The following is a 25,489-nucleotide window of genomic DNA, read 5'->3' on the forward strand; positions in this document are numbered from 1 at the left end:
AAATGAAAAGGTGGGCTTATGCTAATTAAGAATCCGTGACTGAAAGAATGAAGAGAAAAGTGTTCCATTCTTGGAGTAAATAAAGGAAAATATTACTCTAGCTCAGCATTGCTTAAAGAGCCCAATTTAAAAAGCAAATATGTAATTTATTGGGAAGATAATTACCATGAGCAATAACATGGCGAAAGTTCCTTGTTCCTCTTGTCTGCTAACAACTTAGTGACCTGTCTGGATTCTGTATGCTGAGATGCTCTGCCATAATAAAGCTGACCAAATACAATTAAGTCAACCATAATTTGTGTATGAAAAAAAAAAAGATTTTCTTGGAAAAACAAAAGAGGTAACTGAATAAAAAGCCCAATGGGTGGCCCTCTCACTGAGACCCAGATGGGGAGTATCCACCACACAGAACCAAGGACAGGCATTCAGAGACAGAGGCATGCTACCCAGTTTCTACGGCCACTCAAGAAAGATCATGAAATCTTATTTCATGCTTTAAAACTAAATTTCTCTGGTGAGCATTCAGTCAGCAATGCTAACACGCATGCAGCTTGCTATGCAAGAGCCGAACTCCAAAAGCCATGTAAGCTGATGCTAGCAGGAGCCTTTGGGTTCTCTGACCAGGTAATCTTACTGACTCAGTGAGCTCCAGGTTCAGCGGGGACATAAGAGAGACACCCGACATCAACTGTGTTATCCTAAATTCAACAGCTATCTTCATCAACTTTTCACAAAGCCTCCAAGGGAGTCGTAGCTATTTTTTATTGAATAAGTAGTTTTATTTAAAAATAGAAGCATGGTAGTGTAGTCCAGAAAGTAACGTGTTTGTGTGCGTGTGTGTGTGCGTGTGCGTGTGTGTGCGCGCGCGTGCGTGCACGTGCGTGCATGCGTTCGTGCGCGCGTGTGCGTGTACGTGTGTGCGTGTGTGTGTGTGTGTGTGTGTGTGTGTGTGTGTGTGTGTGTGTGTGTGTGTGTGCGCGCGCATGTGTGCGTATGTGTGCGTGTGCATGTGTGTATTATGGCTTACTATGTATCATGTCCAGTAAGCCTGAATGAATACATCTTTACTAATCTAGAAAGGAAATTTGAGTTGGCCCAAAAGCTAAGTTACCTTCCTCCAGGTTTCTTGCGAATACAGGTTCTCAATTACAACTTAAGTCCTTCTATTCGCAAATGGTAAGATTTGAGAAAGACCGGCTAAGACTTGGCTTGTGCTGAAGCTGAGGCACAGAAGAGCTGTGTTCCCAGGGTGGGCGCTGCAAACAACAGAAGCAGCTTCCAGCTGTAGCAACAGTGCCTTCTGTAGGGTACCGGGGCCAAAAGGCTTTGGGCTTTGTCCTAAGGGCTGCCTGGTGTCATTCCCTTGAGTCCTTCTAAAAAATTCTGGGCCATTCACCTAACCCATTCTTCTTAGAAAGAATTTATAGAGATAATCTCTTTGTGGAAGCACCACCTGTCAATAAAAAGCTGATAGCCTATTAGCAAAAGGCAGGAAGTAGAAGGTGGGAGTTCCGGTAGAGAGGTTGGAACTCTGGGAGATAGTCAGAGGAGGGAAGATTCACCCGGACTCAGAGGAAGTCGGACACATGAAACTGGGGAGAGGTAACTAGCACTGTGGCAGACACTGAATACTTTAAACCGGTTATATAATTACGAGTTAGTTGGGGAAGGAGCCAGTGCTTATGGCAGAGGCATGTGTTCATAAATAAACAAGCCTAAGTTGTTTTTCAGGAACTCGGCTCCGGTGGAAAAGCCAGTGGGCACACAGATTCTGTTCTCTGTAACTCGGTTCTCATAGGATCATGTACAGGAAGTCCAGCTTCACAGAGCCCAGGGGCAGCAAGCAGTGGAAGGCCGAGAAGACAGGGACCCTTTCTCAATACCAGTGAGCCTGATGCTCCTGTGGAGATTGTGCCCTGTCTTAGTTAGGTTTCTAATGCGGTGGTGAAACACCACGACCAAAGCAAGCTAGGGAGGAAAGTGATTATTTGGCTTACACTTCCACATCGTATTTCATCAGTAAAAGCAGTCAAGACAAGAACCCAAAAATAGCAGGAACCCGGAGACAGGAGCTGATGCAGAGGCCATGGAGGGGTGCTGCCTACTGGCTTGCTCCCCATGGATTTATCAGCCAGCTTTCTTACAGCACCCAGGACCATCACCCCGGAGATAATACACCCACCATGAGCTGGGCCCTCCTCCATCAATCACTTATTAAGAAAATACCCTACGTACTAATCTCATGGAGACATTTTCTCAAATGAGGTTCCCTCCTATCAGATAACTCTAGCTTGTGTCAAATTGACATAGAACTGGCCAACCTGATTGGCCTCTTGTCACACACACTATTAAGCCACAACATTCCTTTCTTGCTCATCACCAAGAACACACGTTAATATCGACATCGCAATATAAAATATTTTACACAGTTAAAATGCCCTGAAGTCTTTACAAATTCAAGCACCTTAAAATTCAATCTCTCTAAAACTGCAAAGTCTCTTTTAAAACCTAAAATCTCTTTTAAAAATTCACACTCTCAACTGTGGCCTCTTGTAAAAATCAGAAATAAGTTAAATACTTCCTTACTTCAACCTGTTTCAGGGCACAGTCACAATCAGATCAAAACAAAACCACACTCCAGCAGTGTAAGTCACTCAGTGATCAATATCTGGGATTCACCCATGATCTGTTCTCCAAAGGGCTGGGTATCTTCTCCACTTCTGCACCCTGCACCACTCACATCTTTCTTCTAGACTCAGGCAGGCTCCCCTCCCCACTGCTGCTGTTCTTGGTGGTCATTCCAGTGTCATGGTATCTCCAAAGTGCTGGGGGCTTCTGCTGTGACTGGGCCGCACTTTCACCAGTAGCCTCTCCTGGGCTCTCTTCATGGTGCCAAGCCTCAACTTCTCTCCATGACCCTTTCAATCTTGGGGCTCCAATTGCTATTGCAGCTGCGTCTTCTCCAGTGGCCTCTCCTGGCCTCTCATGGCGCCAAGCCTCAGTGGCACTGATGACCCCTCAGGCCTTCAATACCTGGGTGACTCTTACACATTATCAAGTTTGGCTGCCAGTGCAAGAGACAGCTGTGGCTGCCTCTGTGGCTGCCTCTATGGCTGACTCTGAGGAAGCACCTCTCAGAAAATTTCACCTCAGTGTATTGGTCTCTTCTTAATATTTCTTAGCTCTAGCTGACCATCATCAACTGTCCCAGTAAAGCAAAGGTTTTAGTTCAGTGGCTAATCACAGCTGATTCTTTGGCCCCTGTTGAACCAGAAACATAGACCCTCAACTCAAAATGGCAACAGCCCTTAGAGTCTTTAACTTATGTGAAGTTTCCTTATGGAACTTCACAAGTCAGACCTCTACGTAGCTCTCCACGTTCCAGTCATCCAAGTTCCGACAGAAAAGCTCACCGAGCTTCGAACAGTCAATGGCTTTTGTAGCCCCAAGTTCCAAAGACCTTCCAAAAATCCTAAAAACACGGTCAGGCCTGTCACAGCAATACCCCAGTACCTGGTAAAAACTTGTCTCAGAGAAGCTTAATATTGCTGTGATGAAGCACTACGGCCAAATCAATAAGGTTTATTTCACTCACAGTTCCATATCACAGTCCATTCTCAAAATAAATGAGAATGGGAACTCAAGCAGGGCAGGAACCTGGAGGCAGGAGCTGATGCAGAGGCCATGGAGGGGTGCTCCTTACTGGCCTGCTCTTCACTGCTTGCTCAGCTGCTTTCTTATAGAGCCCCCGACCACCAGCACAGAGTGGTACTGTCCACAGTGGTCTGTGCCCTCCCACACTAACTACAAATTAAGAAAATACTCTACAGGCTTGCCTACAGCCAGTTCTTACAAAGACATTTTCTCAAGACGCTCCCTCCTCTCTGATGACTCTGACTTGTGTCAAGTTGACATAAAACTAGCCAGTGCATGCCCTTAAAAGGTTGAAAGACTATTCCAGATTCATAGAAAGTGAATCATATAGATCCCTGTAACTGTCAATCAAGAAAACACAGCCCTGGACTAGAGAGATGGCTCAGTGGTTAAGAGCACCGGCTGCTCTTCCGAAGGTCATGAGTTCAAATCCCAGCAACCACATGGTGGCTCACAACCATCTGTAATGAAATCTGACGCCCTCTTCTGGTGCATCTGAAGACAGCTACAGTGTACTGAGATATAATAATAAATAAATCTTTAAAAAAGAAAAAGAAAAGACAGCCCATCACAGGCTACTAAGATCCATATGCAACATTTGTTGGGATATTTGGCTTCAATTAAAAAGAGGATGGCATACTAATAAACAAACAGTGGTGTCAAAAGTGAACCACAAATCAGCAATGTCAATGAATCTAACAATAGCTTAATGCCTGGCTGTGATGGTTTGTATATGGTTAGCCCAAGGAGTGACACTATTTGGAGGTATGACCTGTTGGAATAAGTATGTCATTGTGGGCTTGTGCTTTAAGACCCTTGTCCTAACTTCCTAGAAACTGGTGTTCTGCTAGCAGCCTTCAGATAAACATAGAGAACTCTCAGGTCTGCCCAAAACCATGCCTACCTCCTTGATGAACCTCTGAACCTGTAAGCCAGCCCCAATTAAATGTCCTTTATAAGACTTGCATTGTTCATGGTGTCTGTTCACAGAAGTAAAACCAAATGGTCCATGCCACTCCTGGAGCAAAAGACTAAATTCTGGAAGTTAGATAATCCTATTCTCAACTAGACAGAGTACTGTGCAGGGAGACTGAAGGAATGGCCAACCAGTGACCAACCCAACTTGACACCCATCCCATGGGCAGGCACCAATCCCTGACACTGAGTGATGCTGTGTTATGCTTGCAAACAGGAACCTTGGTTCTCTGAGAGGCTCTACCCAGCAACTGACTGAGCTATATGCAGAGACCCATAGCCAAATATTAGACAGAGGTAAGGGACCCCTAAGGAAGAGTTAAGGGAAAGATTGAAGGAGCTGAAGGGGATGGCAACCCCACAGGTAGACCAGTGGTGCCAGCTAACCTGGACCCCTGGGAGCTCCCAGAGACTGAGCTAACAACCAAAGAGCATGGGCTGCTCAGAGGCCCCTCACATATGCAGCAGACAGAGGACTGCCTTGTCTGACCTCAGTGGGAGAAGGTGCCTAATCCTACAGGGATTTGATGCACCAGGATGGAGTGATATGGGGGGGGGGGGGCGGAGACCCCTCTCAGAGGTGAAAGATAGGGCACTTGGGGGAGGAACTCTGAGAATGGGAACCAGGAGGGGGCAGCATTTGGGATATAAATGCATAATTTTTTTTAAATTTAGAAAACCAATACAACAAAACAAAGAGTGCTGCTCAGGGAAGGCCTTCCCCTTAGGCGTGGAAGACACTTATCCTTTGGCATCCCCTCTCCCATGGATACGTGATGTCATGACCAGTTGTGAAACCCAGAGCAGACCTCTCCGTTGACGGAGTTGATTCATGATCCTGCCGCTCTCTCCTAGGCAACTCCACCTCCCACAGACACCACCCTACAGAAATCACCCACAGACACCACCCTACAGAAATCACCCACAGACACCACCCTACAGAAATCACCCACAGACACCATCCTACAGAAATCACCCACAGACACCATCCTACAGAAATCACCCACAGACACCATCCTACAGAAATCACCCACAGACACCATCCTACAGAAATCACCCACAGACACTATCCTACAGAAATCACTCCTGTGTATCCTGGACCATGAAGGCACAAGTGTACCGGATAAAGTACAAGTTCTCTGTCGTTATGATTATAGGAAACTAGGGCAAAAGCCACTTTTAAAACTTTCAGGTAGAGGAGGTGGCTCTGTGGTTTGGTGGAGGTGCTTTCTGCCCAGCCTTAGAACCTGAGTTCCACCCCAGAACCCACAGAAAACACTGGATTCAGTCACACACCTCTGTAGTACCTGCTCTCTCACCGTGAGACACGAAGGTACAGTCAGAGAATCAGCCAGAAGCTCAAGGGCCAGCCAGCTTGAAGCACAGAGCACATCAGGAAAAGAGCAACAGGAGACCCTGACTCGGAACAGAGGCGAAGGCGAGGACCAACACGCCACCGTTTTCCCTGACGGCCACATGCGTGCAGTGACTCGTGACCATGCAAACACGCACATCATACGCATGAACACAAAACTAATTATTCACTAATTAACTAAAGGTGCCAAGGCTACATATGCTTCTAAGGAAATAAAAACAAATGAAAAATCTTGTCTATAACAAATGTCATATTTAACCACGGTTAACAGGAGCATCGGGAGACAGTAGAATTAAAACATAAGTCACAGGAAGATTCCCAAGATAAAACTGCTCTCGCTCAAAGCGATGGCAAATTACTTAAATATGAAAAATGCCACAAAGAATAAGAAGCTCAAGTGACCGCAGTTAGAACAGTAAAACCTGAATCAACCTCCGGACAGAATTCTATCATAATAAAGATGAAAGCCTTTTCATGAGCTGCAGAGTATTGATCATTAGCTGCCACGAAGCTTGGCTTGCTTATTCAAGCAAAGAACCATTTAATTCACAATTTCCTGTTTGCCCAAAACTCGTTTAAAAGTTTTGCAGCCACGAATTAAGCTTTAAAATTTTTTAATGCGCCTGTTTAATTTTCTGCTTGGTATGAAGTCGTCTATAATTTTCACAGGATATTAAGCACAATCATTCCGGCAGCGCTCCACCAGTCAGCGCCTCTCCGGGTTAGTGGAACCTGGGCTGATTTTGGTAGAATTTGTCATCAGCCTCAATACTCTCAGAGACACCAAGTGCAGTCCCCAAGGCTCAGAAGAGTAGCTGAGTATCAGAGACACTTTAGCTGTCACCTGGCTGTGCTTAAGAATCAGACTAGACAGGCCAGAATGAAGACTACACCAAACACCTGACAGACCTATCGGAATCACAAGGGAAAGAAAGGCAGCTTCGAGGTGGCAGCCCGTGCAGGTAGTGCCACCTACTGGTCAGACGAGGTAGAAAACAAAAAGCAGGGTTGGCCCACCTGGGCCATGAAATGAGATAGGCTCACCTGGATGAGCCTACCTGGAAGACAGTTAATTCACTTTCATGTATTATTATTGTTATTATTATTACATTTAATGTTTAATTTGATATTATTGTTATTATATTATTATGACAGTTCATTCACTTTAGATTGTTATTATTATGAGTGTTTTGCCTGCACGCACGTTTGTGCCCAGAGACCAGAATTGGATATCAGATGCCCTACAATGGAGTTACACAGGGTCATGCTCCACCATGTGGGTGCTGGGAATCTAACCCAGGCACTATGAAAGAGCACTCAGTGCTCTTAACCGTTGAGCCATCTCTCTAGCTCTGAATTAATTTACTTTTTAAAAGACTAATCCCAACTGACTATTGATGTTTAATCAAGAAAACTGAAGGAGTGGTATGGTCATAGTTCATAGAGTTCAGAATGACCAATTATAACATGGACCTCATTCCAGCTGCCTTCCCACTCCAGATCCACCCTGGCCCTCAGCTAAAGCGGGATGCATTGAGTACACCCCCTGACAAGTGGATCACCCCTGAAGGAGAAACTTTTTGGGTTTTAGTCAGTACAGTTAAAGGTAGTTTTATTTGGAGTTTAATATTGATGACAGCCTTTCAGATATTCCTTATGTATTAAGTGAAAAAACAAAAACAAAATACCTTGTTCATTCAGTCCAAACAACAAAGTTACGCATTAGCTGGGACCAAATCAATTAAACCATGAGATCACTTACACCAGCAAAGGCATTGTAAGATTGGTAAAGCCAGTTCTTACTTGCCGAGAAATGGTCCCAATCTTTGATTTCTTTAAAAAAAAAAAAAAAAAAAAAAAAAAAAAAAAAAAAAAAAACTTTTAAGCCATCCTGGGAAGAACACATAGAGCAATGAGTGCACTATTAAATACAAAGTCCTAGCATAGTCGTTACTCACTTCAGTTTTCCTCACCTAAAGAACCAAGTACTTTTGCATCTAAAATCCACCATCTGATAATCTAAACCTGCTGGTTAGCCTGGCCTCGAGGAGGCGGCTCTTTGTTCGGGTAGTGAGAGCTGTTAGCTGAGTCTACAGCCTTGCTTTCTGGGCCCTCATTCCCTACAGCTTTCCTTGGTTGGGTGATGTACACTTCACATTGTTCCCGTAAAACGTTAACAGAGTCGGCTTTGCAGAGAGCTGAGAATTTGACTCCAAATCCTGTTCAAGTCCTGAATTTGCCACTAGCTACATATGTGCCCTTGAGCAAGTGACTTAATTTCCCACAACCTACTTTTTTAAAATATTTAAAAATGAGGTGAACGTTACTCAAGGGGTTGCTAAGGATTACCTGAAGTGGCTGACTAAATACTTGTTGACATTCTTCATTGTCTTAGTTAGGGTTTTATGGCTGTGAAGAGACTCCATGACCAAGGGAAATGTTATAAAGGAAAACATTTAATTGGGGCTGGCTGAAAGGTTCAGAGAGTCGGTCCATTATCAGCATGGCAGGAGCACGGCAGCATCCAGGCAGGCACGGTGCTGGAGAAGGAGCTGAGAGTTCTACATCTTGATCCAAAGGCAACAGAAGGAGGCTGCCACACTGGACATAGCTTGAGCATATAAGACCTCAAAGCCCACCCCCACAGTGACACACTTCCTCCAACAAGGCCACACCTCTTAAACATGACACTCCCTGGGAGCCAATCGTTCAAACAGTGTGTCTATGAGGACCATTCCTATTCAAACCACCATACACACCAATAATTGGGGTAGTGTTTAAGTTTGCAATTTTGTGTTGAGCTACACTCACAGTCTGTCCTTGGCTGCATAGAGCCCATGGGCTACAAGTTAGATATAACTTAAAAAAAAAAAAGTCAGTATTATGTTTTAAAAAATGAAGGCCTGAGTAATCATAATATTCCTGTCACGTTTATTCAAATAACACTAAAATTCAGTGGGGAGATGGCTCAGGGTAAAGTGCTTGCTATGAAAGCATGGGGACCTGAGTTCTAATCCACAGCTCCCCTGTAAACACTGGGTATAGTATGTGTCTGCAATCCCCGTGCTAAGGAGGCAGATCCCTGGAGCTCACCAGCCAGCCAGCCTAACCAAGTCGATGAGTCCCAGGTTCAGTGAGAAACCCTGTCTCAAAAAAAACTGAGCTAAAGAGCAACTGAGGAAGACACCGATGTCAACCTCTGGCCTCCACATGAGCAAGTACTGACACGTGCAGCCATGTGCACATGTACAAACACACACACACACACACACACACACACACACACACCACATCAAACTACACAAGAGGAAATGAAAGCACTCACTGTACATTGCCAAAGGGAGCAAAGATCACAAACAGATGTTTCTGCAGGTGTGGAGACGGAATGACCTGAAGAACTGACCTTGTTATTAGTCTCCCAGTAGAGGCAAGAGATGAGAACATTCCAGAGGGAATTCTCTTAGTGTGTGCAGCACCTGGGTCCAGCTGACACCCTTGGTAACAAGTGACCTCCAAATTCTAACAGACAAGAAGAGGTGATGCTGTTCACGGACACTGGTGCCTTGCATACCCAAGCTCTACAAAGATCACCATGACAGTGGTTTTCTGTAAGACATGGGGAAACTGAATTCTAGTCTTCCTGAAGACCTCCAAAGGAGAAACATATACAGCCCCAAGGAAATTCTCTAATTCCTACACACTCACACATACTGACACACACTCATAAACTCTCGTACATTCACATTCACACAGTCTTACTCAAACACACACATACACCAAAAAAATCATAATGATGATAAAAAAATACAATAAACATTTCAAATCTAACATCTAGTGACCAAGAATTTATATTTTTGCTATTGTTTAAACTACGATGTTTCCATGGGCCTTCTACTTCGTCTGGTAACTTTACCGGTCCTAAAACACCAGCTCTCTTTTGTGTCTCCTAAGTTATAGGCATTTCTGGAACCTCCACAGACGACTCGCTGAACAATTACTAACAGACCACAGCTCGAGCTGAAGCCTATTTTCAAATACGCACAACAGAATTAAACGGTCTGTATCCTACGGGCTGCTTGTGCTTCTCGCTAAGGATTCAAATCGCTCCTGTGCAGGGCGCAGATTAATAAATGAAGAACGTGAACCACAGCGCCGCTCTGCTGTGACGGAGGAGACAGCAAAAAGTAACGTTTTTGCCGAAAAGGACAGAGTTACCGAGGCATTAACCCAGCATGAAAAAGGCATTCCTTCTGGTTTGCCGGAGCACGCCCTCCTGGTTATCATTTCTGATTGCTGCCGAGGTGCTCTGCATCTTCCATCTGAGGTACCGGAGTGCCTGGCCACGCCCTCTTCCGCCTTACTACATGATCTGCGCTGGGGCCGGTTCTTTCCATTCCTCTTACATCCGTGAAATGCCCACGGAGGCTTAGACTGACATTTCCTCTCAATCTTCTCAATCAAGCAAGGGTCAGAGGAAGGGTGCCGGGCCTCTAAAAGAACAGGTGGACGCACTCTTCCATTCCGCCCTCCTCCTCTACATCCTTCGGGCAGCCGGTTCCTGGCAGCATTTCCTCCGATGTTTAGGAAACCGAAGACGATTGCTGCTTAAACCACATGCTCACGCGCCAAAGACAGCATGTCAGATTTTAGAGTAAAAACGCTACAAATCTAAGCACTGGCCTGGAGGCCTTAGAAGAGTTAGCAGACAGAGGTTATAGGTGAAGAAAGTAATAATAGTTAAAGGTCTGAAAAAAACAAAATCAAACACAAATGCTTCTACTTGTCATGTTTATACCTTGTACTCATGTACACACACGCACACCGGAGCACACACAGGCCCGCACACACATTCGTGCACACACAACAATTCCAACCAATTGCTTTTAAGAGCAATTTAAAAAAAATCAACCCTTGTTTTACAGAAAATGCCCTACAAACAATGAGTCAGATGAACACCTCCTCCTGCTCATTTAAAAATGAGCACCAAACTTCTAGACCTGTGGCAGACATCATCCACGGTCCATTTCCTAAACTCATCCTGTTCATGTTAACATAACAAAAGGAAAATGCTATGGGGTGAATCAGACTCTGATCCTAGTTCCCGTTATATTAAGATTATGAAGAAAGGGGTTCCCTGGAGACAGTTCAGCACTTGACCACACTGGCTGCTTTTGAAGATGACCCAGGTGCACGTCCAAGCACCCACGTGGCAGGTCACAACTGCCTGTCACTCCAGTCGGAGAGTTACAGATGGTTATAGATTCCCTCTTCTGGCCTCCTTAAGCACTTCATGCACAGGGTGTACAAACAGTTAAGCACATATATGTAACAATAAATATACAACTTCAAACATGCTCATAAACATGCAAGATGTTGAAGAAAAATACCCACAAAGCTGTTGTAATCAAGTATTTTATGTGGAAAGAGCCGTGGGTACAAACAGGGACCAAAATCACCTATGTAGAAAGATTCCTCTAAAAATTTTAAAGCTTTTGAACAAATATTAAAATGGATCACACTTTAATTTACCTTAAACACACTACATAAGAAACTATATTAAACATCATCCATAAATCAAAATTACATTTCGAAGACTGTATCTCATACACAGGAGGCTAAAGTAGAGTTCATAACAGTGTCTAAGACCCCGGAGAAGGCTGCCTGCAGAACTGTGGTCATCTCTGCAGGAACACGGGCCACGCCATCATCTTCCTTGTTTCATGTCACTGATGGCTCCCCACACGTCGAACAGGAACTCATCAGGAAAGGCAAAGTCTCCCAGAGTCTCGTCAAGAGCGACAGCAAACTCATCTGGGTTGCTCTTGTCTTTCCCAGCTTCAAACATGGTTGTAGCTGTCAACGATAATGTTTAAGAATCGATGAGCCATGAATTAGCATCAGAGGGCTGATAAAATGTTAGCAGGACCATGACTACTTACCCCAAAGCAACACACACACTTTCACTCACCAAGGGGCAGGGATAGATTTCGTTATCTGTCCACTGTACCAGGTGTGCAGCTGTCACCAACCTGAGAGCCCGTCAATTAGTTGTTTGGGGTTTTTTGTTTTGTTCTTTTTGTCTGGTGGGGCCTGTGTGTGTGTGTGTGTGTGTGTGTGTGTGTGTGTGTGCCAGAATGCAACCTTAAATGCTGTCCGTTCCCTGAAACATTCCCCACCTCTTTTCGAGAACAGGTCTCTTGTTGGCCTAGAGTTAGACTATACTGTAATCTAGCCAGCTCCAGGAATCCTCCTGTCTCTACTGCCCCAACACTAAGCTTTAAAGCACACACCACCACATCTAATATTTTCACATGGGCTCTGTGGATAAAACTTGTGCCAAGCCCTCTCCTTATCTGGATGGGTGAAGACACACTGTGAGAAACCCCATGGCTAACTTCACCAAGAAAGTCAGTTCCTGCACACAGCTCATTTCCCACAGTGACTGAGAATCTGTGTCCCTTCCCTCCCCCAGCCCCCACCACATGGAGCCAACGCTCTCCTCACCAGAGGAACAGTTTACAGCTTGCCACACAGCACTTTGAATTCTGTGACATTTTTCTTTAGCAACTTATAGCTTAGGATCGAAAATTAGGATGGGTCTGTGATCTGCCTTCCCTAGGAAGTTACTTAAACCCCGTGTTCTGTGTCTCAGAAACCGTGTCTGTCAGTACACATCTCCTAAAAACTTCCCCCAGGAACTAGACGCCCATGGAATCCACCCTACATGTTTGCTCAGTCCCTTATAAGCACTAACAACCAAGATTTTTAATACCATACATATTACAACTAAGTGCTGACCTCTTGTGGCCACTCTGAGACTCTTTTTATGTTCCTACCACCACAAAATTTTGACCAATATACTGTTTCCATTAAGTGTGTAAATATTTAAACAAGTTTTAGGTATAAAAATTAACATTTCTTATAATCTTTATATGTGTATATGTATATGAATGTATATGCATGTATATATGTGTGAATATATGTATGCATATGTAGATGCTCTACCTATAAGCTTCACCCTCACCCTACATATTTTAAAAAATATTTTATTTACCTATTGTTTTCATGTGTGGGGTATTTTTTGCCTGCATGTATGTCTGTGCACCATGTGTATGCAGTATACGTAGTGCCTGTGGAGGCCAGAAGAGGATGGTATATCCTCTGGATGTTACAGATGGTTGTGAGATGCCATGTGGGCCAGGTCCTCTGAAAGAGCAGCCAGTGCTCTTAATTGATGAACCATCTCTCCAGCCCCTACTATGTGCTTTTTAATAGAAATCTACTCCAGACTCCATTGACTTATAAGGGGCTCTCCACACTGTACACTGTTTCACTGACCAATGAAAGGAACCCAAGCAAGAAAGATGTCCCTCACTATGAAACATCATTAGTATATACCTTTCTAACCAGCTACAAAAGGAATCAAGGGAAAAATAACTTAGGAACTACCATTCAAATCGCCTTCCCACATATTTCTGCCTTTTTAATAGGATAAATTTCTAAATTCTGAAACTGACAGAATTAGTTTCAAAATCCTATATTGGTATCAGAAGACACTGTAGGTCCACAGGCAGTTAGCTGTTGCCTTAAAGCTTCCAGAAGGAACTGTAAGGCGTGTCCTTGAGTTAGATCAGTCCAGGGGACTCAGCGACTGCCAGAATCTCAAGGTACTCCATGATAGCTTGGCTCAGAGCTTAACTTTACAGCCACCGAAGTACATTCATCCTACAAAGACTCTTATGTAATTGGGTGTGGCAGTGAAGCATGTTGATCTCTGAGTTTGAGTCCAGCCTGGTCTACAGAGCAAGTTCCAGGACAGCCAGGGCTACACAGAGAAACTCTATGTGGAAAAACCAAAGTAGGGGAGGGAGGAGGAATGAAGGAAGAGAGGACGGAAGGGAGAAGGAGAGAGAGAGAGAGAGAGAGAGAGAGAGAGAGAGAGAGAGAGAGAGAGAGAGAGGTTCTGAAAGCAAAGAATGCTGGAGATGCAGGTATCAGTCTTGCTTGTCTGTTACATTAGTCTCGCATTTCTGAAGCACATTTCATGCTAATTGTATCTGAACAACAGAAATTCCTCATTTAACAACAGCTGGCATTCTTCAAATATTACTTTCCTTCCTCTTTGCCTCCCTAAGTGACTGATCACATCACTAACCATGGATGATGACAATGGCTTTGTGTCAATCAAAGGAATCTGCTACAGGCACTTAATTAACTGACAAGGGACCACCGGGTGATTTCGATGCATTTTTTAGAATATTTAGTGGTCTTAATTTCTGGGAATAAGAGAAAATTCATTTTTTAAGGTTCTTTTTCAAATTATATTTATTTCTCCATTGTGTGTTGTTGTGTGTGTCTGTGTGTGTATGTGTGTGTCTGTGTGTGTGTATGTGTGTGTCTGTGTGTGTATGTGTGTGTGTGAGTGTGTGTGTGTATGTGTGAGTGTGTGTGTGTATGTGTATGTGTCTGTGTGTAACAGTATGTGTGTTCTCTCTGTGTGTGTCTGTGTGAGTGTGTGTGTATGTGTGTGTGTGTGTGTGTGTGTGTGTGTGTGTCCACAAGTGCGTGTACTAGGCTCAGTGAGCAACAAAAGGCCTTTACCTAATAGGCCATTTCATTGACCCAGAAAATTCATCTTTAAAGACTTGTGTCTTAAATTCATTTATAATCATTTGTACTATATCCAACATTCTGCTGTACTATATTTGTATTTTCTGAGATTTAATTTGTAGGACTTGAGAGACAACTCATCTATTAAGAACACTTGCTCTTGTAGAGGACACAGGTCTCCAGCGTTGCCATGGTGACTCACAATCATCCATAACTCCAGTCCCTGGGGATCTGACGCCTCTTCTGACCTCCGAAGGAACCAGGCATGCACGTGGTGCACATACATACATACAGGCCAAACACTCACACACATAAGCAAAGTCATTGTTTTATTGGGGGGAGCTGGAGAGTTGGCTCAGCAGTTAAGAGCATTCAGGTTCCATTCCCAGCCCCCATGAGACAACTCCCAACCGCCTGCAGTCCCAGTTCCGTGAGCTACCATGGTCTCATCAGGCTTCCATAAGCACCAGACTTATTGTATCTCTGCATAATTAAATACGTGTGTCGGGGAAAGCACAGAGCCCATGGAGGCCAGAAGAGAGTGTCAGATCCTCTGGAGCTGGAGCTACAGTGGCTGCGAGTCACTCCCCGTGGGTACCAGGAAACCATCGCATCCTCTGGATGGACAAAAGTAGTCTTAGCTGCTGAACCACCTCTCCACCCTCACCCCCGCGTCTATATTTTAATAGAAATAACTATTATGATTTCTAGAACTATGAACTCATCTAAAGCTGAAGGCAGCCCCGAGGTCCGACACTGAGAGCCATGGTTCTCCCTAATCCCAGCTCAACTAAAGACAGATGAATTAGATCGTTTCCCAACAAACACGGACTGTCTGTATTTTTGAGGTCACTGCCCCCCTCTTGACCCTCTCCCCCTCATTTCTATGCATCTGTATTATTGTCACAAGCCTGAGCCATTGATCCCAATACCAGAATTTCCCCAAAACTAGAATTCTGGAGGTGAGGTGACCCTGGCGTGCACAGGCTCAGTTTGGCTCTAGCTTCTCTCCTCTGATCGTACCTCGTCGGGGTTCTGCCTGGTCAGTCATCTCCTTCCCTAGATTTGGGGGATTTCCGTGGACACTGAATGGCTTTTACGCCTTCAGTTTTTATCTCAGCCCATCTGTCTGCCCCTTGGGCTTTCGGGTTTTACTGCTTAGCTGTCTGTCTCCTTCCCTGGTGTCTAAGTGTGGAGTATATTGGCCTTGCCTTCTGATCAGGATATCCTTGCTTTTGTTTGATCTACTTTATTGGTGATGCTGTCCACTGTGGTTTGATTCGGGTTTGTTTTGTTCTGTTTTGTTTTTGATTCGCTGAATTTTTCATTTCCAACATTTCCATTCGGTTGGTTGGTTGGTTGGGTTTTGAGACAGGGTCTCACTATGTAGCCCTGGCTGTCCTGAAACTCACAGAGAGCCACCTGCCTCTGCCTCCTGAGTGCTGGCATTAAAAGCATGCACCATTTTTAAGCAGTACAGTATGATATTTCTATGTGTTTGTGTTTACACTACAGAATAACTAAATCTGTACTGACTGGCTTTATATCAACTTCACATAAGCTGCATTTACCTGAAAGGAGAGAACCTTAATTGAAGAAATCCCTCCATGAGATCCAGTTCTGAGGTATTTTCTTAATTAGTGACTGATGGGGAGGGTCTAGCCCATTGTGGGTGGTGCCATCCCTGGGCTAGTGGTCTTGGGTCCTATAAGAAAGCAGTCTGAACAAGTCATGGGGAGCAAGCCAGTAAGCAGCACCCCTCCATGACCTCTGCATCAGCTCTTGACTCCTGCTTCCTGCCCTGTTTGAGTTCCTGTCCTGACTTCCTTTGATAATGAGCACTAATGTTTAAGTGTAAGCCAAATAAATCCCCCCGACACATTCTCTTTTTTTTCAAAACTTTAATTTTCTTGTGGAATATCTCTTATTTGACTGCCTTTCTTTTCTACACTCAAGATTCATTTTCTTACTTCATTTATCTGCTTTTATGTTTCTTGTGTGTTGTCCCTGATCACCGTATAAGTACGCTCTTAAATCCTTTGTCTGACTTTTTACCCAGTTTAGTTAGTATTTTTAAACTCAATTGTTGAAGATTTATAGTCTTTTGACAAGCTGAAGAGTCATGCCCCCTTGCTTTTTGTGTTTCTTGTGTTTCTGTGCTGTGAGGTGTGCATCGTTTGGCTGTATACCGCATCCGTTTTATCTGGCTTTTAATGAGCAGCCTGTTCTTAAGGTTCAGTTGCCAGCACCTCTCAGAGAGGAGAAAACAAATTACTAAAATATCAACTGCAGGGAACCCAACAAGACTCGCAGCGGTACACTTAGATTAAAACCTCGTAATACATCACTACCTATCATAAACTGACAGGGACAGAGCTGTCCCTGTGAGGTGAGGTTAACATTATTTAAGGTTAGTACAGAGACAGGAATGATAAAATAAAGCAGAGAGGAGAGGGGGGAGCCAGAAGAGGTCCCAGGTTACGGAAACATAGAATAAATCAGAGTGCTAAGGAGAAAGCTGAAAGAAAATGAAAGTCAAAGAGAGGTCACCCAGTCATGAAAAATATATAAACAATATCATAGAAATAGTATAATCATGAGAGCTTTGGAAATAAGATAAAATAACAATATACCGAAAGCATGGTCAAAAGAAAACTGAAGACAAGGGCTGCCAACACAGGTGGCATGCTACACTGGCTTCTCTTGGGTCCTGTAAGCCCGGGCTGAGTCAGCGTCTGTGGGGCCAGAGGCAGCTGGATGTGTAGGCTCTTGTCTTTCTTACAGTTGATGCCCCTGTTGTGCCAGTGTGGGTCACAGGTCAGCCATCCCCCTCCCCCGTCCCTCCCCCTCCCACTCCCACCCCACCCCACCCCACCCCATCTTCCCTTCTGTGGCTTCTTCGCATAGGAAGGTCTTCTGCTAACAACCTACAGCTCTGCCTTCTGTAGGGGTAGGCGGGGTCTGCTGTGCTCCCAAACCTCTCAGTTCTAACACCACGGAGTGACTAATGTGCCGACTGAGGGAGTGTCTCTCAGTGCCTTAGGGGTGAGAGACAAACACAAACACAACCGCGAGGTCTGTGCAGGCCAACCTGACTGAGCCTTAAACGCCCTGAGGTTCAGGACCATGAGGCTGCAAATTCATTCTAGGATGATGAGACCTGTGCCCAGATACTGAGGGTGAGACCACATTATCCTCCCGGTCTCTATGTCCCACTACCTCCTCTGGCTATACGCCATGCCCCATGCCCGAGATGTAGTGGGCTGACTTCAGGCTCCCTGGGAGTTAGAGTGTGAGCCTATGCTCGCGAATAGATGCAGCAGCCTGGGAGAAACCAGGCCACATCCTGCTGCAGCCAGCCCCTGGGAACCAAGAACAGGTACCTGCTGAAACAGATAGAGCAAGCCCATCCACCCACTGCAGCTGCAAGACAAGTCTATGGCCCTGACTGGTGCCTGTCTCCAGGACAGGTGTAGAGGGGGTGTCTGATGCTCCAATCGAAAAAAAATGAATGCTGAAGGTCCTGTTCCCCAATTGGTTCTTGGGGAACAGTAAAGATGCAAGTAGCCAATGGCTGAGCAGAAGAGGCGGGGCTTCCAGTTTCCCCATAGGCAGGCTAGCAGACACAGGAAGAGGAAAGAAATTCACCATGCTTTAGAGGGAGAAAGAGCCACCGGCCATGTGAGATCTCTGGTGGAATGGCCATTGGACACTTCCCCTACTGGACCTAGGGTAGCAGGTGGGAGATTAGAAAGGCAACTAAGCTCAGAGCAGATTTAGGGTGCTGAGCTAGGACTAAAGGTAACTGAGCAACTAAACTGAAGAAAGATTTAGGGTGATGAGCTGGGGGTGAAAAGAAGGGCACAATAGCTGAGAGAGGCTTAGAAGAGCCCGCCACTGAGCAAAAAGCATATTAAAAATAAGGTGTGTGTGTGTGTGTGTGTGTGTGTGTGTGTGTGTGTGTGTGTGTTTCATCCTCGGATCCAGGGTGGCTCCTGGGTGGGGCTGGTAGCACAGTCCACCCACCCAGAGCTTAAAGCTGGAGTGGTAGAAACTACATGCTACAGACAGGAATCAGGCAGAGGGGCTCAATTTTGAGCAGTCACCTCTCAGAGCAAGGATGCCCAGCCACAGCCCTGTGAGACATGGAGAGCGACACAGTGGACCTCCTGTTCAAGTGTCGATGTACCATGCCTGAAGAATCGCTGTCTCCTCAAAACCCCAGTTGTGTCTGGGCTTGCAAGAGCAGGACGCGTTTCCAGTACTTCTTGACTTACCTCTGATGTGAGGCTTCCGCTCCCCTCATCCCACTAGCAGGGACCACACAGTCCAAGCTTCGCTCTGTTGGCTTCTTTGTGCTGAGTCTCCTTTCTGAGTCCCCCTTTTGTTCAGCTCTCCCATCGCTCCCTTGATGGCTTTTCCCATCCTTCCTCCTCGGAGCAGAGTTTGTTCTTTGTTACCCCAACTCTTCTCATCACATGGAGGCAGCTGCTCAGGCACCGTATCATCCATACTATCTCTGGAGTTACCCATCTAGTGTTCTATTTGTTTTATGTATGAGTATATGTATGTGCAGCGTGTGTGTGCAGTGCTCACGGGGGCCAGAAGAGGGCGTCAGAGCCCCTGGAACTGAAGCTACAAATGTTTATGGGCTGCCGTGTGAGTGAGTGCTGGGAGCTGAACTCAGATCATCTACAGGAGCAGGAAAAGTGACCTTAACTTCCGAGCCAGCTCTCCAGCTCCAGAGCCAGCCATTTTTGAAGACAAGATCCACCTCTGGATGTTTTAGTTATAAAAACCACAAATTTCTCTTATTTTTTTCCCACCTTAAATATAGTTGGAATTGTTTTTTTGTTTTGTTTTGTTTTGTTTTTTGCTTTAGTTTTGTTTTGCAATATTTGCTACCGGTAGGGTAGCAAGCACAAACCTTAGTTAATGAATCAAGACCTTGTCATGTTAATAGTAACATTAAAAAATTACCTAGGAAACACCCAGAAATCCTAGTGCCAAGCCAACTGTTCATGAATTCTGAGTTTTCTTCTCCCCTATTTCAGAAATCCTATTAAATGATGTACAAGTGCATAATGTAATCAATGATCAATGTAAAGGTGGCACCTCAGGTAGGAAAGCTTTCCATATGTATCATTTATTTATATATTTTCATATATAGTTTAATGCACAGAACATGGTAAAGGGGACATTATTATTTGCAGTGTCTAGATTAAAATTTTACTAAATTTTTTGTTTGTTTTTTGAGGTAGGGTTTCTATTATGTAGTTATGGCTGTCCTGGAACACACAGTGTAAAACAGGCCCGCCTTGAACTCACAGAGAGCCACCCATCTCTGCTTCTCTGAGTGCTGAGATTAAAGGCATGGACTACCACACCCAGTCTAGATAAAATTTTAAAAGTGGATTTAGCACCAATATCTCACGGCAAGGGACAGGGTGAATCATTACTCTTTACTGTTTTTATGTTCTGTTGTACTCCACAAATCCTTTTTATCTTGGAAGTATAACTGGGCATCATTTGTACACGGCACGGAAGTTTTCGTTAACAGTCTTACCTAAGTCAATATCTCGAATCCCCATGTACAGCTCAAGGAGATCATCAACCTTTCCGATTGCCTTTGCCTTGGCTTCAGAGGGCTGCGAGAAGAGAAAGTCAAGATATTGCATTCACAAAATAAAATCCCGTGGTGGTCGGAGCACACACAGCAGGAAGTAGCTGGCCCATTAGCTAAGTTTAGTGGACATATCCGGAATACAGCATGACCTTATAGCTAAGTGTAAACCAATACAGTAAATACTTATAGTGTCAGCATTAAATAGTATGGATTTTTTTTCTTTAAGAAAAAGAAAGAAAAGGACGCCATTCCTAAGCTCCGAACTACCTCGATAGGACAAAGTTGTAGCATAAGTGATCAGACAGTCGTTTTAAAGGGCGTGACAAGTACACAAGCTGGAAGCCTTCAGAAGGGCGTGATTTAAGAACTGCGTTTCCAAAGGTGGAGAGGTGTTAGACACACAGGAGACACACCTCGGGTAGCGGACAATATACATGAGAATATGTGAAGTTCGACAGAACATGCTATGGTCACCATAAGAAGTCCACAGGCCTGGAGAATATAGTCTGTGACGAGAACTTAGGGGGCCTGCGCCACGAGAAGGTTGGAATCCTTGGTATTTCTCTCTCTCTCCCCTCCCCCATCCCCATGTGTCAGTGTGTTTGTGTGTGTCAGTGTCTATGTGTCTGTATGTCGTGTGTCATTGTGTCTGTGTGTGTCAGTGTGTGTGTCTGTATGTCTGTGTACCTGTATGTCTGTGTGTGTCAAGTGTGTGTGTGTGTGTGTGTGTATGTGTGTGTGTGTGTATCAGTGTGTCTTTGTGTGTCTCATGTGTGACATATCTGTGTGGAGGTCAGAGGCCGACATGAAGTGCTCTCCTCAATTGTTCTCCTTTATAGTTTTCAAGTCAGCGTCTCTCCTTGAGTCTGGAGCTTACTGATTCAGCTCGCAAACACAAGGGAGCCTCCAGTCTCCACCTCCCCCTGCTGGGATCATCAGTGTGTGTGAGTGTGTACATGGGGAAGTGCCAGTGCATTGTGTGTGACTGTGTGTATGTGTGAGGAGTGTAGGTCTGTGTATTGGTATAAGTGTTTTTTGTGTGCATGTGTGTAATATTTGACTGTGAGTTGTGAGATGGCGTGCATGTGATGTGTGCATATAGAGAGATAGGTGTATGCATGTGTATGAGTCTGTGTGAGTGTGTGAATTTGTGTGTGCACATGAGTATTCAGAATGTTTGTGTATAAAGTAAGTGTATGTGAATGTGTATGAGTGTGTGCATCTGTGTGTTTATAATGTGTACATGTATGTGAGAATGTGTATGAGAGTGTGTGCTCAAACTATGTGTGAGTATATGAGTATGTATGTGGGGATATGGAGTATGTATGTGTGTACACATGTATACTAGGTATATGTATGTCAGTCTGTATGTGTCAGTGTCATTGTGTGAATGTATGAGGTTTAGTATATGCAAGTGTGTGTGTAGGGTATACATGTAGCTGAATGTGTAAGAGTTCATGTGAAGTATGAGTATGTCTGCAATTGAGTGTACGTCAGTATTTCTGTGTGTACACATGTATGTGGAGTGTTTAGGTACGGCAAGTATATGGACTATGTATCTATGTATGGGTTTATGTATATAAGTATTGTGAGTGTATGGTATCATTGTGTGAATGTGTATTTGAGTATAATTGTACATGTATGGATAGCTGTATAGAATGTATGAGCACTGTGCATATATGTTGTATGTGAATGTGTGAGAGTATATGCATAGAGTACATAAGTTGAACGTGTATATGACAGTGTGAGTATTGTACAGTGTATGTGTGTGTGTTTCTCTGTGCATGTGTTAGTGCAAGTGTGTGCACGTGGTTATGTATGTGGGTGAGGGTGTAGAAAGTGTATGTGCATGCACGTGTGTGGGAAAATTTTAACATGAGTGTTAACTTCCTCGTGGGGATTAAGCCCAGGCTTGTACATTGCATATACCCTACTACCGAGTTATACCCCAGCTTCCTCAAAACTTCACGTATAAGGAACTAAATCTTAAGAAAAGCAAATGACAGCATTGATTGCTCCTGCTTCGATGCAATGGGTTTTAATCGTCTGTCAGACTGGCTATAGCAAGTGTCGCGATTTGAGTGAGAACGGTCCCCATTTGAATGTTTGGTCTGCACTTGGTGGAACTGATTGTGAAGGATTAGGAGGTGTGGCCTTGTTGGAAGAGGTGTGTCTCTGGGGGCAGGCTTTGGGGATTTTAAAAGCCCCACCATCTCCACTTAGTGTGTGTGCAACCCCCTCCACTGCCTCTGGACTCTGGATCAGGTGCAATCTCTCAGCTACTTCTATAGTGCCATGCATGCGTGCCTGCTGCCATACTCCCCACATGATGGTCATGGGCTCACCACCCTCTGAAACTGGAAGCTCAATAAACTCTTTCTTCTATAAAGACACCATGGCCTGGCCATGGTATCTCTTCCCAGCAATAGAACAGTGACTATGACATCAGCTAGCTCTGATATTAACCTTCCTTTCTCCCTGGCCACAGTGTAAGGAGTGGTAACAAGCGGCGGTGCTCCTCAGATACAAATGGCACCAGTGTCTGGCCACTGCTTTCTGAAACAGCTCTTGATCCCTTGCCTGTTTCCAGCCACATCCAGTCGGCTTGGGTCCACATCCTTTCCTTCAGACAGAGGTTTCCTATTTCCTTCCCTGCCATTCCCTCTCAAACCCATCCTGCTCTACAGCGCATCCCCCTGAGCCAAGGAATTCTTCTAAAATACACAACTGACAGTGTTGCTGCCCCCACAGTTACCACAGAGCCTTCCACGCCCTCACTCATCTCTTCCTCCAGCCTCCTCGCCACCCAGCCGCACTCGCTGCAGCAGCTCCCTAGGCTCTCAGGCTGCGTGCACCCCCTAGTGGCACTCGCTGCACCGCTTCCCCAGTCTCCCAAGCCGCGTGCACCTTCCCCAAGCCAGTGGCTGTTTCATAATGCACCTCCCACTTGTGCCGACTCTGCCGCTTCTAGAGGGAACTGCTGGCTGCTTTCTTGTCTTCCCTTGTCCCTGACAGCCTCTTCATCGTGACACTGTGTGTCCCGAACTGTTCATCAGTTCCTAATGGCTTCTGTCTTTCTTTAAGAGAGGAAAAGGGCCGTTATTCATCCTTGAATCACTAGTGCCCAGACTGCCAGGCTCAGCAAAGGCAACGAATAAATAAACGAGGCCTGGGAGTGCAGCATCATGGTCAGCTTCCCGCATTTGTGCCAGGTCAGAAGGGAGATTGTTTCAAATCCTGTTAGTTCTTTAAATCCTTCAGAAACTTGATTGCAGGCTATTTATACCAATTTAATATTAGCGTTGAACTAGCTTCTTTTCATTATGAGCTAATTTTAATTGACCTATTTAATTAAACAGACTATGCACATCTGTGGATTTTTAATGTTTATATTTGAATAGCTTTTTCTCAGCTTCCCAGATAGATCACAGGCTACCCTCCTTTCACTGAAACCTACAAGAACCCTGTAGAGCAGGGTGCTTAGCAGATACCCATTAATTGCGTTAACTACTGAGAGATGATGTTCATCCCACGGGACATGAAGATGCCCAGCACAGCCTGCCTCTTCTGCTCACTATGGCAAAGCTGTTCACTCTTCCCCACAGCTTCCAGCAGAGAGCCAAGAGAGCATTCTCCCAGCGTGCGCTGCAAGCTCCCACCCACTGACTACACATTCCTCCTGCACCAATCCTTGCCTTCCACTGAGGCTTGCTCGGAGATTCGAGGAACAGTGGCAGTCTCCAGCAGTATACCAGGCAGCGGAATGAGCAAAGGAAAAGGTAAAGATGCCCCTGCCCTGCTGTTCCACGCAGAACTCATCGGCTCACTTTCAAAGGCGTTGACTCTACTGCGGCTGGTGTCGCAGCTGCACTCGCCTCTGTGCTAGCTAATTCTGTCAACTCGGTGACATGTAACTGTAACTGTAGAAACACATCTCTGCGAATCTCTGTAAGGGACGTTCTAGACCAGGTTAACTGACACAGGAAGACCCGGCCCTAGCCGTGGGCAGCACTGTTAAATGAACTGGGGTCCCAGAACAGAGAGGAGAAAGTGAGCTGAGCCCACCGTTCATCTCGCTTTGCATCATGGGCCTCTGCTCAAGCTCCTACCACGGAGCTTTCCCCAGCGTGAGGGACTGAATGCCTAACTCACCATCCTCCTCTAGGTCCCTCGAAGCACACAGCATCCCGAGTGATGCCCACAGCATCCCGAGTGACTCGCGCAGTCCCAAAGACAGCGTTGACCCACTGAGTCTTTAAGTATCTGCTCTATCAAACCAGCCCCTCACGGACCCTGGACACCTGACATCCAGCAAGCATTGGGGACCACTCTGTAAACAGCATCCTAACTAGTCACCTGACTCATTCTCTGTTCTGCAAACCTGGGAATCTGAGGGCGGCAGCATTCACACACAGTGAGAGCCTGGGCTCTGCTCTCAGGACCTGCAAGTCTCAGGTGCCTTCACCTCCACTACATCTGCACTGCCCTCGCTGCAGTGAGTAGACCAGACCCGCTTCTGCCCCGCCCACTCGGATCTCTGCGGGCTACGCCCCCGCTGTTCTCTTCCTTCCCCTCTGTCCCTCCATCCTCTCTTCACCTTCTGGCATTTTCCACTCTGACACTGACCTTTGCGTTGACACAGTCAGTCAATATGTGAAACCCTTGCTTTTCTCAACCTAAAATAAATCCATAATTAATTCATTAATGCTGAAAACGCTTGAGCTCCTACGTCACGGTGGGGGCGGGGTGGGAGAGGAGAACGGGGTCGGGGGAGAGGGGGGGAGAGGGGCGGAGTTAGAGTCTGGTATATCACAGAGCTGGACCCACAAGGTTTTGCTGGCAGAAGAATGTAGAGCATGAAAAAAAAAAAAAAAAAAGAGCCAGAGCGACTAGGAAATCTTTATCTTAGGATGTCACAGCTATAATCTTTCACTGTAACAGTCTCCATAAGTGCATTACTTCGGACTCTGCCTGGGTTGAGTTCTTTTAAGTTTTAGATAACCCAAATGTCCACAGACAAGTCTAGATAAGTGATCTGCAGGAGCGGGGAGTCCCGCTGACCACGGCCTCTCTTCCCAAGCTCTGGTGTATTTTCCTCTTACTGCTACCACAGTGGTTTTCAGATCGCATGAGGCAGAAATGCACTCAAAGTATGCGTTTTGCGCCCGAGTGCATTTTACACGCTATGACTATGTTAGCTTTATCACCAGCTCTCATAAATGCGCAGACCTGTACATTTCCGGACAGAA

General features: G+C 45.3%; 1 protein-coding gene and 2 long non-coding RNA genes across 7 annotated transcripts in view; 1 reads left to right on the forward strand and 2 right to left on the reverse strand.

Moving 5' to 3' along the window:
• Nucleotides 1–1,535: 1,535 nt before the first annotated feature.
• Gm31881 lies at nucleotides 1,536–24,945 on the forward strand. 4 transcript variants are annotated; one of them, XR_003954591.1, is made up of 3 exons: nucleotides 22,850–22,875; nucleotides 23,325–23,452; nucleotides 23,846–24,945. It is a non-coding gene; the product is annotated as a predicted gene, 31881 (long non-coding RNA). The 4 variants fall into 4 exon arrangements; XR_003954592.1 differs by lacking the exons at nucleotides 22,850–22,875; nucleotides 23,325–23,452 and adding an exon at nucleotides 1,536–1,602; XR_003954590.1 differs by lacking the exons at nucleotides 22,850–22,875; nucleotides 23,325–23,452 and adding an exon at nucleotides 20,496–20,783.
• The window catches only part of Gipc2 (GIPC PDZ domain containing family, member 2), a 72,062-nt gene continuing 57,973 nt past the window's right edge, over nucleotides 11,401–25,489 (reverse strand). Inside the window, exons 5-6 of one of the 2 annotated variants that reach the window (XM_011240165.2) lie at nucleotides 20,181–20,262; nucleotides 11,401–11,857 (exon numbers count right to left, since the gene is read on the reverse strand). In XM_011240165.2, the coding sequence (XP_011238467.1) occupies nucleotides 11,709–11,857; nucleotides 20,181–20,262 (231 nt within the window). In that variant the 3' untranslated portion in view covers nucleotides 11,401–11,708. The remainder of the gene's footprint in view (nucleotides 11,858–20,180; nucleotides 20,263–25,489) is intronic. The other variant, NM_016867.1, reaches the window with a different exon arrangement.
• On the reverse strand, nucleotides 21,623–24,718 carry Gm40179. The gene is made up of 2 exons (XR_867758.2): nucleotides 24,393–24,718; nucleotides 21,623–23,317 (listed from the first exon to the last, which is right to left on the reverse strand). It is a non-coding gene; the product is annotated as a predicted gene, 40179 (long non-coding RNA).

Source organism: Mus musculus, chromosome 3 (genome assembly GCF_000001635.26).
Source record: "Mus musculus strain C57BL/6J chromosome 3, GRCm38.p6 C57BL/6J".
Taxonomy (NCBI): Eukaryota; Metazoa; Chordata; class Mammalia; order Rodentia; family Muridae; genus Mus; species Mus musculus.